This window comes from Ochlerotatus camptorhynchus, unplaced genomic scaffold (assembly GCF_037179485.1).
Source record: "Ochlerotatus camptorhynchus isolate MF236.1 unplaced genomic scaffold, CSIRO-AGI_Acam_v1.1 ptg000234l, whole genome shotgun sequence".
In the NCBI taxonomy this organism is placed as follows: Eukaryota; Metazoa; Arthropoda; class Insecta; order Diptera; family Culicidae; genus Ochlerotatus; species Ochlerotatus camptorhynchus.
The window spans coordinates 465,163-478,862 of record NW_027040724.1 but is presented as its reverse complement, the minus strand read 5'-3'; the positions used below and the strand labels follow the sequence as shown (position 1 = coordinate 478,862).

The window sequence follows — 13,700 nt, the reverse complement described above, 5'->3', positions numbered from 1 at the left end:
TACTTACTTCATATAGTGCCAAAAATTGTTGTTCAATTGTGTGATTTGTTGCTAGTATGTTCGTCGGAATGAATGATTTTGTTTCCATTTTTTCTTCTATCCAGTAGATTTTCACATAACTTCTTGCTGTTTTGTATAGTTTTCGCTGATGAAATTTTGCCATTTCTCTTGCCTTTTCACCTCGGTCTTCTATCCAGAGATCTTGTTCTGCATTATTTACTTTCGTACTGCGCACAAATGATCCTCATTTCACGTTTTGTATTGCTTTCTTTTTACTTCAGCTTGATCTTTAAAACGTGAAATAAGTTACATCGTTGTTGTGAATGTGTTTTTTTTTTCTATTCATTCTGAGAAGATAAGTTCCACAAGCGTATCGCGTGATGTGATCGTGATCTTGGTATGCTGCTGTGCTCGTTGCTTCTTGTTGCTTTCGCTTGATTTTCTTGCTGTTGTTACTACTATCTCAGTTGGCTTTTAGTTGATGTTTCTTCACTCGTGATGTTGCTCAATCTAACTTTCTATTGTTCCGCTGCATGTTGTTGTTGTTTTTTCTTCAAGAATCATTTTTGCTGTTGAGTTGTTTCTTTTCCTCTGCTGCTGTCAGTTCGTGCTAGTAGATTTCTTTCTTTTATTCGGTGATTTTAATTGTTCATTTTTGTTGCTCTATGTGTTTCCTGTCTAGCTCTAGACAAACCACTCATCTTTCTGAGAGGTTTGCTGCGATAAATCCGGACCTAATTGTCTTAATTTGCCAGGCACCAAATGGGACGGACTTTGGCCATCAATTTGTGTGGAATGCGGAGGTACCCTGTTTGAGGAGAGAAAAAAGCATAGAGAACGATTCGTCAGTCAGACAGCTAATTACTTGATTGCTTCGGATGGTTATCTTACCTAATGGTCCCGCAGGGTGATGCAAGTTTCCCGAAGCAGGTAGCGTTGTTGTTTCCCGCGGCAGTGTTCCATGCAGATGCTTCGACGAACCGTTCGATTCTATCATCTGATTCACTGATTGTCGGTGATTGGAATTTTGATTGTTTGATGTTTTCGATTTTGGTGATAGTGTGTAAGTGTTTGTCGGAGTTGGTCAAACAAAGCACATGTGGTTTTTGTTTTTGTTTTGTTTGTTTTGGCAGGAAGTTTTTGGCAGTATGTTTATTTTATGTCGATATGCATTGAACCATAACGGATGATGGATGGATGGAACCGAAATAAAAACGGAACCAGAAAGAAACAAAGAAAGAAAAGTTTAAGTAAATCAAATTGTTACATGATTGATCGCTTATTGGTAATATTTTGGGAGAGAGAAGAAAAAAGCGACGTGGGTTTTCTTTCGGTAAATAAAGGTTGTATAAAAAGCAACACCTATGTGTATCTAGCAGGAGGTGAAGGTGGTTCAGTTTCATATATCAATCACACAATGTCGGTGGGTTTTAGTTATTGGTTTTTCTAGTGTTTGAAACGATGTATCTTGTATGGTTTGGAATCAAGTTACCGAACAAGCTAAATAAAATGGACAAAACTCCCAACTTCTAAGTCTGGTGGTTACACACTTATATTGTACGGAATTTTAAATCATGATGACAAATCCAATTATCATTGCCTCATGTAGCATTAGACTAATTTGTAAGCATTACAATTATCTCCTATTAAAAAATTTTTAGGAATTAACCTTGTGCTTTACGTTCAATGTCAAATAAATGCTCTAGAAGCTCTTGTGGAAGTTTTGGTTATGTATTCATGTCAAGGAAAACAAGTGTAATGTAAATGTTTCGTCCCTTTCATTCTCACAGAACATTATATAATGCTGCACTTTGAAAAGAACAAGTGTCTAGTGAGTCTAGCATATATAGTAAACATTCATTGATAAATTGTGTCTATATTCTATAAGTCCTATCCAGTGCTGCATTATTTCATCAATATCACGTGACAACTGACGTGCTACATTTCTCGATTCTCACTGACGAAACCCCAATTGAAATGCTGACTGACTGACGTGCGTTGCTTTGCTTCGTCAATACACTTTGATAAGTCAAAGTAGTCCGGCAAATAGTTTGTTACTGGTTGTGATTGTCGCAGACTGTTATTTTTCTTCATTGAGCAACACATTTTTCCTCGTCATTTTGGTTGTCGTATTGTTGTGCTTAGTGGATATCTAACGATGAAAGCAGTGGTTCCGGGTATCCTCTTCGTTCATAGGAAGAGACTTAAAAGTTTTGCGGACATGCACAGTCAGTGCTGCAAGATCACCGGCTATGAATATTATTGTGCCATTGAACCCGACAGTACTTGTGCATATTTCCAGATTCTAGGAATTTAATGTGACGCTACCGGACGAAACATTCAACGGCTGCGGGAGGTAAAGGGCATTTCCCAATGAACACCCTGCCAAAAAGATGCGAATCATTGCTAAGCGTCTCGTTGCTGCCGACAATTGCACATTGCACCGAAAATTTCACATACGTGCATATTTCCAGCACATCGAATGATTCATGAAACGTGTCACGCAACACAACCCTCCGCTGAAGTGCTTTGAATGGGAAGGTAAACAATGCTGGATAGATCAACCAAATGCTGTGAGTATCAAAATTTCCAGATTGAAAATTCATATTTCGAAAGTAACGAGCAAACTCTGAGCAATAATCGCAGTCGAGGTGAAACAGAAGCCAGTATCCTTGCCAGGTTCTGCATCACGGCATGGATGTCACGTTCTCAGAATCAATGCTTATTCCTTACAAAAGTCCGACAATACTCGTCTTTCCAGGATCTAAAGACTATCGTTTACTACGTCAAGGCAACATACTTGGCGAATCTTTTCGTATTATTTAATATTTCGTATAGACTTTGTACAGTTGGGAACTCTTTATAATTATCTAAAAGGAAGAGAAAACAACTGGCTTCCTTTTGTCTGTAACGTGTTCTTCTTCTCTCGCGGAAACGACCGTGCAAAACTAGGGGCAAGACAGCTATACTCAGAGTAAATATATTTGCAGCGAGTAAATTTGAGTTACTCACAAGTACTCAAAAATGATCAAAGTAGTCCTGATTTTCTGATCAAAGAAAATATCGTCTGACAGCGTATTTGGTTTTCAAATAAACACAATTTTTAAGCATTAAATATCCAAGGCAGACCAGGGATCGATTGGTTTAAGTGCGTTGAAGATTTTTGATGATGTGGTGGTGTTATTTCAGGACTATCCATGTTGGTACTTGACCAGAGATTTGAGAAGTTTCTGACCTGTGAACATAAATAGCTTATTTCGCATAGTCTGTAAAAGATACCTCTCATCTTGATGAACTAATTTCGGACATGAGGAAATCCAACATAAACATTGAGGTACCGTGCCGATTCAAATTTCGGACACTTAAACTCGAATTTCGAACACTTTTAAAAGTTGATTATCTCGGTCGAATATGATCCACATGTCTTGTAAATTTTAAATTTTTTTGACTAGTGCCCTCCACGATCATCTAACATTATTACTTTGTTTCTAACTGGATGTAATATTTAATTAAAAATGAAAGTGTCCGAAATTTGAATCGTCCGAAATTTGAATCGGAACGGTATATCGTACAAGTACTACTATGTTCCAAAGTTTCTTTCTACTGTTTGTTTTTGTGGGATTTTCTTCGATAAGTCCTGGCGACGTGCTGCAAGTACTCGATGCTACTGCTGTCGACAAACGGTGTTTGGTGTTTTCCGAACCGATGGAGAATGATGGTTTGACTGCATACCGGTTTGACAGGGCTTGTCGTTTGTGTGTGGCTTGGAAGCCTCTCAAGCGTCTTTCTTCGTTGGCGAGGACTGACACGGCCTAAGACGATACCGGAGTGACCGTGCCAAAAGGGGAGTGCTCTTTTTTGGTTAGGGGTATCCTCCCCGAATTTTAAACCTCCTTCGTGGTCAGTCGAACTAGAGGTTGGAATTAGCCTGACCAGTTCAAAATGGAGGGATCTGGTTTATAACACACAAATGCCTGTCACAAACCTTCAATTCAATGTTTTTTTTTAATTGCACCATGTGATCGATCCTTCAGGTAAATTTAAACTATAGCGATGGAACCCACTGTGAAGACGACACTGCCACGCTTAACGGCCGATTGTTGAATAAGGCGTGCATGACCACAGCAAAATTGTGACACGGAGTCACGGGTTGATGGGGTGAAGGGTCCTGCGATGCTCAGCGAATGGCCATCGTTCACTTTAAAACAGGCGATCGTGTAGACCAGAAGTGATTAGTTAGTAGAGTAAAATTAATACTTAGGGAACCTAATGCAAGTAGTGAATCGTAGTGACCTGTTGAACACCGATTTCACCGATTTAGGACCTTTTCCATACGTTTTTCAAACCGCTTTCTAGATGGCAAGTCTTGGACCTCAATTTCACGATACGGAAGAAGTGACTGTCTACTCACGGATATCTAATTGCCAAGGACCATTGTTCTTCGTGAAGGAGGACACCGGTCACGGGCAGACGGCCCTAATCGCTAAGGAGAGAGGAGAGGAGATAGGAGGCCTTGTCGTCTGAAGGAAGTGCCTATGCATCGGGACCAGCTCCAAAATCCGTCATACCAGCTCACCACCAAAACGCCACACCGCTAAATCAAACCGCCATCGCACGACAGCCAACGAACGGTAGACGCGTTAGAGCAGACCGCCATCGCTGTAATTGTCGGTAGACCAGTCGGTGGTATCGCCATCTTGCTGACAAAGTCAGTCTTTGATTGTCCTTAATCGCTGGAATCGTTCTGGAATTTCAGCGAGCACTCGCTGGACTGCATTCATCGTAGTCGTCCTAAAATAATCCTGCATAAGTGGAACGATAATTTAATATTCTGCACTTCTGGACATAAATGTCGACTTGACATAAATACAAGAAAATAGATTCCCTGTTGTATACATCCTCGCGTTTCTATACGTTCGTGCGACCAATCACTCGCTGGTTCGCGTTTGACAGAAAACTGGTCCATAAAAGTCCCCCTATTGTCTCCTCTTCCTTTAGATTATTAGTAGCATTATTATAATCCTTCTATTCTAATCACCAAAGTGTTCCGTTTGCTAATTGTTGATTAATAGTCGATGGAAATCGAGTGCCAGGGAGGCTTCTTTTTGATCTCCATTTAAATACACATACAAATACACATACAAATAATATGGTTTTTGGAAAACCATTCAGATCAATTGCATCTCGAAAAGCGCTTTAATTCTATGTTGTATTTGTTTTTGCTGATCTCAATAACAAAATTTCAATCCGAACAATGCATAAGGGTCTATCGACATTGATTAATTCTCTTCATCGACTTTCTCTTTCGTTAATAACTTGGATACAAAAACGGCTCTGGCTGTGTTTTTCGTGTTAATTGCTCGATAATACCCCAAACCATTTTACATGGCCATCATGGCGATTAAAAGAAAAAAACGTTACAAGAATCGATCAATGTAGTTAGGACCTTATGCATTGTTCGGGTTGGTTTCAAACCAGACGGTTAAACTTGTTGGAACAAAGCAACAAGTAGGATGAGTGTCCTATACGAAAACCCTTAGTCACATGATATTTCTTGTCTTGACGATCATAATGAGAAGACTAGCATCAAGACAGACTGTTTATCAGCAGTGACTGAAGCACTTGTGATATAGTTTTTGTTGTGTCACATGTCGTTTGATGACGATGTTCAGGGTGTCCATCCAACCGAGAATTCCGGGAAAAAACCGGGAAAAATGCGGGAAAACCCAAATTGCACCGGGAAAGATAATGTATACTCATCCTAAGTAACCATTTTGGTTTTATCATAGTCTTGTAGGCCATAATTTGGTCTTCAAGAATCATTTAAAACCTTATAAAACTTGCATTTTTACATGGAATCAATCATTTTTTTTAAAATACGCATAATTATATTCATTTGTTAAACTTCTGTTTACAATTTTCATATTATGCTTTCACCACAGACAAACAGACGTAACTCTTCATTGTGTATCTTCGTTCATGCATTTAACGGTTGATTTGAATATTATCAGTTCCGCGAACTACTCGCCGCAGCGCTGGCATCGGATCACTTTGACGTTTCTATATATTCGATAGAACTTTTATGCAATATTGTTTACGAGTTAGCGAGCAAGCTTGTTTTCCGCGAGAAGCCAGAGAGATGTCGTTACTGAGGTTATATGTTTTGAGATACTATGTTTTCAAGAACAAGTTTTTCAAAGAGTTACGTCTGTTTGTCTGTGCTTTCACTGTAGTAAAGTATCAAAATTCCTCAAAATTCCAAATTCTTTTCTTTCATTTGTTGGAGCATGTGAAGCTACCAAGATAGCTTACAGTGTATTTTTTTTCTTTTGGTTGTCATTTGATGAACATTTTTTGAATTATTTTGCTACAGTTCTCCGAGTAAAGTAGTGTTAATATAGAGCCTATCCGAGACATATCTTGTCACGAAGTTACTTGAAGATAGAGAAGTAAATTCATGCCAATTAAAAAAAATTCCGATCTCAAACTCCTTACATACTTGATCATGCTTGGCCTGCAAATGTACACAATCAACGAACTTAAAAAAATCATGAGATGATTGGTCCAGAGATAAATTAAAAATTAAATTTCTGCACTTTGTGCTAATCAGGTACACAAGATTAGTCAGGATATCGTAATATACACTTGGTTAGCCTGTAAAATAAAAAGATCTGAATCCATACCTCTCACGCTGAAGTCAATGTACTTGATTATCTTAGAGATAAATCATCCAGCTCAAACCTAGGGGTAATCATCATTATCATGAACCTAAATCTAACCGGGATAAGTCACGAATGATCCATGAGTGTTAAAGTTACTATTATATATAGTATAATATATAATAATATAATATATAAAAAAAAATAAAGATCTGAACTCCAGGAATTTTGGAAAATCTAATATTCCAAACCACTTAAGCAACATTTTCGATATCAATGTGGTCTTTAAGTCCATTCTAAGCCTATAAGGCCTCTTCAAAACCATGATAAAACCAAAATTGTTACTTGGGCAATTATATTATGGGGTTTCCCGAAGGTTTACCCATTCTATCATTAAGTCGAATCATCGTATTGATAATCTTAAATTATATTTCGAACGGAGACTCGAAATGCTCAAAAGTGGAAATCGAACATGATATGTATTATCCTGTAAAATATCTCCAATACAATTTAAATATTTTCGTAACACATCTTTGTATTCCACCAAATGTTTTTAGGCATAAAGAACTTCAACTCCTGGAAGATTTTAAGAATTTATAATACTGCGTATTGATTTATGCTTTTTTCAACATACCAAAACAACATTTAGGCAAAATTTTTGCAGAGACCCTTTGATTTTATACGAATTCATGCTTTCATGAGATTTTGGAGATCTAGATCAACAACATATTAATGCAAATCTTATCTCATATTTTTCTGCAAAATTGACGTATTGTAGAGCAATTCTGCTGAAAAATATGATTATCTGCAACCAGTTATTTTTGAATGCCTTTTTAGTTTAAAGCAGCGGTGATTTTTTGTTTGTTATTTTAAATAACCGGGAAAAACCGATATGGTTATATCAGCCGGAAAGGATTTAAAATCCTCCACGGGATGTGGTCCGGATGGGATTCCATCGCTTGTCCTCAAATGCTGCGCGGATACACTTGCAACACCACTAGCAAGAGTATTCAACCTATCCTTGGCTACTGGTGTATTCCCAAACTGCTGGAAGCAGTCGTATGTTTTCCCAGTTTTCAAGAAAGGCTGCAAGCGGATTGTTTCGAACTATCGGGGCATAGCTGCGTTGAGCGCCACTTCTAAGCTGTTTGAGGTGATCGTTCTGCATAAGCTGGTTCAGAATTACGCACTTTACATTTCGATTGATCAGCACGGATTTATGCCTAACCGTTCGACGACAACTAATTTGACTTGTTTCCCTTCGTTCGTGATCCGCCAAATAGAAAATGGTCAACAAGTAGACGCTATTTACACAGACTTATCCGCGGCGTTTGATAAAATGAATCATCAAATCGCAGTTGCTAAATTCGACAAGCTGGGAATGAACAATAACTTGCTTTCCTGGCTTCGATCCTACCTAACCGGTCGAAGTATGTCCGTCAAAATTGGAGACCACGTTTCGCCCTCCTTTCCGGTTTGGTCCGGTGTTCCCCAAGGAAGTCACTTGGGGCCGTTTCTATTCTTGCTGTATATGAACGATGTCAATTTCATCTTGAAATGCCTAAAACTCTCGTATGCCGATGACCTGAAGCTTTACAACACGATTAAGCAACCACAAGACGCGTTTTTTCTGCAACAACAACTGGAAGCCTTCGCTGAATGGTGTCATATTAATCGAATGTCGCTGAACGTGTCCAAATGTTCGGTTATTTCATTTGGCCGCAAGCAATCACTCTTCCATTTTAGCTATGCTTTGGGAGGCGTGAATCTACAACGTGATTCGACAGTCAAGGACCTGGGGATTCTGGTTGACACAAAATTAACCTTCTAGGATCACGTCGCGTACGTTGTGTCTAAAGCCTCATCGCAACTAGTATTTTTATTTCGCTTTGCAAAAAAGTTCAAGGACGTTTACTGCCTAAAAGCTTTATATTGCTCAATTGTGCGCCCTATCTTGGAGTATTCGTCTATCGTCTGGTCTCCTTATTACCAGAATGAAACTCAACGCATCGAAGCTGTTCAGCAAAAATTCGTCCGGTTCGCTCTACGTCATCTTAGGTGGAGAGATCCATTCAACCTGCCAAGTTATGAAAGCCGTTGTCTACTTATAAATTTGGAATTACTAGAAGCAAGACGCAACGTGGCAAAAGCGTGCTTTGTTGGGGATCTTCTGCAAGGCAACATTGACAGTCCTACGCTTCTTAGTTTCTTGGACATCAACACACGTCGTCGCAATCTTCGGTCGCACTCGTTTATCACCATCCCTCCGGCAAGAACTAATTATGGCTTTCACGAACCTTTGCGAAGCATGTCCCGTGTATTCAACCGGTGTTATTATGTGTACGATTTCAACGTGTCACGAGAAACAAACAAGCGTAGTTTTAAACAAGTTTTATGTTAATTTATGTTATTCGTTAGTTTTGTATTTAGTTTTAGAACAGGTGTCATTGGGGTAAACATTTTACCTGTTGACTGATAAACAATAAACAATAAACAAAAGAAAAAAAATGTATTTGAATTGACACCCTGGATGTTGTAATGGTCGTCATAGTAGCCCAAATTTATGCACTGACGGTGACAATTTTCAACACTGCTCATATTCTATGGAGTTTTAACAGGTCTTCTTGATTCTTTTGTTTTACGTCGGTCTCTGTTTCACTATCGAGTGTCAATCACCGACAATGGGATGCCACGAAGACGGCTTCCACACCTGGCTAGATATCGCACCCATCAACACATGGGCCGAAATCAACGGCTTTACTTCCCTTCCGAAGACGTGACCATAGATTTTTTCTGTTCAGAAAAATCCGAACGAGAAGCAGTCACGCTTGATTTTCATCAGTTGTCGAGCACTGAAATTATTTCAATGGGACCTCCCTTCCCAAGTAACAATTTCGGTTTTAAAAGGGTTCTGCAGACCATGATTAGACTTGTAGCATGCTTTGAATCCTCCATAAAACATGCAATGTTACTTGGGTTAGCTTAGTCGGTAAAGGCGCAGATATAAAGCAACACCATGCTGGAGGCAGCTCTGGGTCCGACTTCCCGGTCCGGGCTAAGAATTTTTCTAGTTGAAAATTTTCTCGCCTTCCCGAGTATGATTGTACTTGCCACCAGTGGTGGCACGAGTACTGGTTTTTTTCCTTAACATTTGACACTTTTCATAATGACCATAGAAAAGACACACACACAAATTAAGTGGCAAGCCCGAAAAATTGTCGTGACATTTCTGAACTGTTTTCTGCCAGCGAAAGAACATTTTCGTATAAAGAAGCAACAAAGATCAGGTTAATGTCATCATGTAGAATGTTGCTGATTTCTAGCTAATTACTGCATATATTTGACGTTTATGACGTTTATGTATGGACGGTTTGTTTTCCCACTAATCTGTTTCCGTCTTGCTCGCACTCGTTCGATTTAAATAGTACAGTAGTGTGCGCCGATTAAACGTCAAAAAGCTTTATGGAATCAAAAGATATCTCCACCCTACCATTGCTAAATAAATACTTGCTACTCATGAAGTAGAGCTGCTTAACAAAGACACTGTGTCCCCGCAATAGCAAAGAATCTTAAAACCAATTTACACATACAAAACTGAACCCCTTACGGTCTAGTCTATCGAACATTTCCTAGCAACAGCACGTGACAACCCCATGCCACAGAGGGCGAACACCCCTCTGTCCCTTCACTTACATTGTATCGACGAATGGAGCTGATTGGGCGCTCGCGAGTTCCGCAGGTACACACAAATCGTCAAGAACACGATGATCGCGCACGCCACCAGACAACCCACGCCGACGAGAATCAGCACCATCAGATCCAACCCGAAGATGGTCGTCATGTACTCGTTCGGTGCCGGACACAGCGACCCGATGGCTTCGTCCGATCCGTCCGGACAGTGACTCACGCCGTCGCACACCAGCTCCTGGGATATGCAAAACTCCGGCTGCGTACACCGAAAGTCGGCACAGTTGATCTCTGTGGAAGTGCAAAAGTCGAACGAAAAACAAATGGAATGAGAAATCCTTCCGGAAGTTGAAGCAGGTAATCTGGGCGGAAATGGCGTTGCCAGCTGGTGCCGAGCTGTGTTTTAATGTTTTCTACTTACTGGAATCCTTGATAGAGGTTATAACCATTTTGAAACCGTTCGTTTCCGTGCCCCAGTTATCGGTCACGTACTTGAATGTGAGAAAGTTCGTCTTGGTGAACAGCGCTCCCACTGATTGTTTTGTGTCCTTACAGGTTAAATCCGCCTGAAAAATTAGGAAAGAGGAAAAAAAGCTGCATTACTTACTTTGTTCAAAGTAAAATTAACGATTGTATGATGACAGCGAGACGCACGGTTATCTGTGAGGTTCACATGGAGGAGGTAGAATTCGAAAATTTAAATTTCACGCAAATCTGATAGGCGATTGGCATGCCGAGGAAATCATACAAAGTTGCTGAAAGAGAATCATCAAGTTAGAAACTCTCAAGGGACGATGCTGGCGCACACGACGATAAACGAGGATGCTCCGTTTGTGAGTGACATTAAATTTTTAATAGCATTTTAAACTTAACGTATCTTCTTCTTCTTGCTGTTGACCCGATATCGCGTCTCAAACTTGCGACGCGATGATGTGATGGAAAATGAGCGCAAGCGAGAGTTTCCACCAATTTTTCCGAGCGTTTTTTTCTTTCTTTCTCGTCTTACCACACCTACATACATCCGTCGTGCGCTCGTTCACGTCGAAAGTTAGCTTTCATCCCTATCGTTTCCTGGCTCTGATGTCTGATGTGCCTGACTGTATGATGAAAAGTTAATCGCATTTGCTTTATTGGTGGAAAACTCGGTGCTTGTCATATCGAGTTTAACCCGTTCGCTAGGTTCCTGCCTGACTGCTGCTGCTGCTAGTAAGAGATTGCTCTGACATTTGCTGCATGCTTAAGTGTGTGCAATGTTGTTAACTTTTCATGGAGTACGATTCGTAGATAGGTAAATTTGTTTCCACTGCGTTAATTATTGCGAAATTTAATCACCATTTTCCAAAAATAATCATTCAAGAAGTTATTTTTTTAATAGTGATGAACGAGGGTGAGTCTAGATTTTTAGAATCCGTACAAAAAGAAAACGTCAAAAATGTGTCCCACACATGAATTTTTCAAATGTGATCAACAAATGATATATATGTGTCAGATACACGTGTGACCACACATAGAACAGTTACGTTCCTATTATGGTATGTTCCAATTATGGCCTATGGGAATCGCATAGGTCAGCGGTTCTCAAACTTTTTTAGATGGCGATCCGCTCTTAGGAATTTTATACGCTCCCGACCCGCCAATATTAAATGCACATGTTCTAAGACCAAAATGATCTTAAAAACGCCAACAAATCATGACATTTTAACGACAAAATTGTGGTACATCGCCAAATCAATCAAAAAACGGCCTCAAATGTGCGAAAATGATCTGAAAACACTGAGTTATCTAAACGCATGAAAAGTATCAAAACAATAATGTAATATTAAAGCTAAATAGAAAACCACTTCATAACGTTGTAAAAAACCGACTCGAGACTTACTTTCAACGCCAGAATGACCAGAAAAACAAAAAAAAAGAAGGTTAGGTCTGAATTTCTGCGATCCATCTGAGGGCAGTCTGCGACCCACCGGTGAGTCGCGACTCATAGTTTGAGAAACGATGCCATAGGTCATAGTTGGAACACATCAGAATAGGAACGTATAGCCATAACCGGTACACCTACCTACGATTAATTTGACAAATAAATTTCATGTGTACTGCTGAGTGGATTCCGTTTGTGTGGTCACATGAAAATTATGTGGAATTTCTTATGAAAATTCGTCAATAAAAATGTGTGGATTTTTTTTTTCAGTATTTTTTTGAAAAGTGCCCAAGAAATTTTACTACGGCCAGGGGTTGAAACAGTTGACGTTTTTTACTACACTCGCTTCGTTGTCGTGCGCGACAGTCTGTTTTTATTCCTACACTCATGCTCTACCGTCGTCTCTCTCACACAACACAACCGGTAGAAAAACATTCGAGCGAAAAGAAAATTATCAAATAACTATCATATGACATGAGTAATTTCGTTCTAATTCCTCAATTTGGTGTAAATTAAACCATATCTGATCAGGACATCATTGCTTGCTATTTTCAGATTTCACACAAGCACAACATCAGCAGCTCTTATTATGAGAAAACTAAAATACATACATTCGTGACGGTCTTCGGCGACAGTGTCATAAAGGGTGTCCACGATGAAATTGCCACACACAAAATTGATTCGCAAAATTCGAGTTTTCATCCGATTGCCATCAAATTTTCAGGGATTGAGAAATAACTATTAAACTTCATTTTACCATTTTACTCGTATTTTATTTACAGTCCATACGCAAATGCCCGCACCTTGGCCTTAACCCCGGCCATAAGATTCTGCACAACCTGTGAATCAACCGTTTTTTGCATGTAAACCCATACTTTCTTCAGTTCCTCGACTGCCTTCACTACCTTAGGTCGTTTAAGAAGGTGCTGCTTCATAATCGCCCAGTACTTCTCGATGGGGTGGAGCTCCGGAGTGTTGGGAGGGTTGAACATTTTCGGCACGAAATTGACCTTATTGTTCGCATACCACTTTAGCACGTCCTTGGAGTAGTGACATGAGGCCAAATCCGGCCAGAAGATTGTTGGGACGTTGTGGGCCTTCAGGAGAGGAAGCAGCCGCTTCTGGAGGCACTCTTTTATGTACACCTGTCCGTTCTGCGTGTCCTGGGTCACGAAAGGTGCACTCCGCTTCCCGCACGTGCAGATGGCTTGCCAAACCAGGAATTTCTTCGCAAATTTGGACATCTTCTGAGTGCGGACATCCTCCGGAACGCTGAACTTATCCTTGGCCGTGAAAAACAGGTTGCCGGGGATCTGTTTGAAGTCGGCCTTCACATATGTTTCGTCGTCCATGATGCAGCATTCAACTTTCGTCAGCATGTTGAGGTACAACTTCCTGGCACGGGTTTTGGCGGACTTGTTCTGCTTCTCGTCGCG

At 40.0% G+C, this 13,700-nt stretch overlaps 1 protein-coding gene across 1 annotated transcript in view; it reads right to left on the bottom strand.

The window, feature by feature from the left end:
- Positions 1–282: 282 nt before the first annotated feature.
- Positions 283–13,700, bottom strand: part of loaf (lost and found) — a 256,473-nt gene continuing 243,055 nt past the window's right edge. The window contains exons 4-7 of the mRNA XM_065225787.1: positions 10,768–10,912; positions 10,353–10,637; positions 892–1,005; positions 283–808 (exon numbers count right to left, since the gene is read on the bottom strand). Coding sequence (XP_065081859.1) covers positions 744–808; positions 892–1,005; positions 10,353–10,637; positions 10,768–10,912 — 609 coding nt within the window. The 3' untranslated portion in view covers positions 283–743. The remainder of the gene's footprint in view (positions 809–891; positions 1,006–10,352; positions 10,638–10,767; positions 10,913–13,700) is intronic.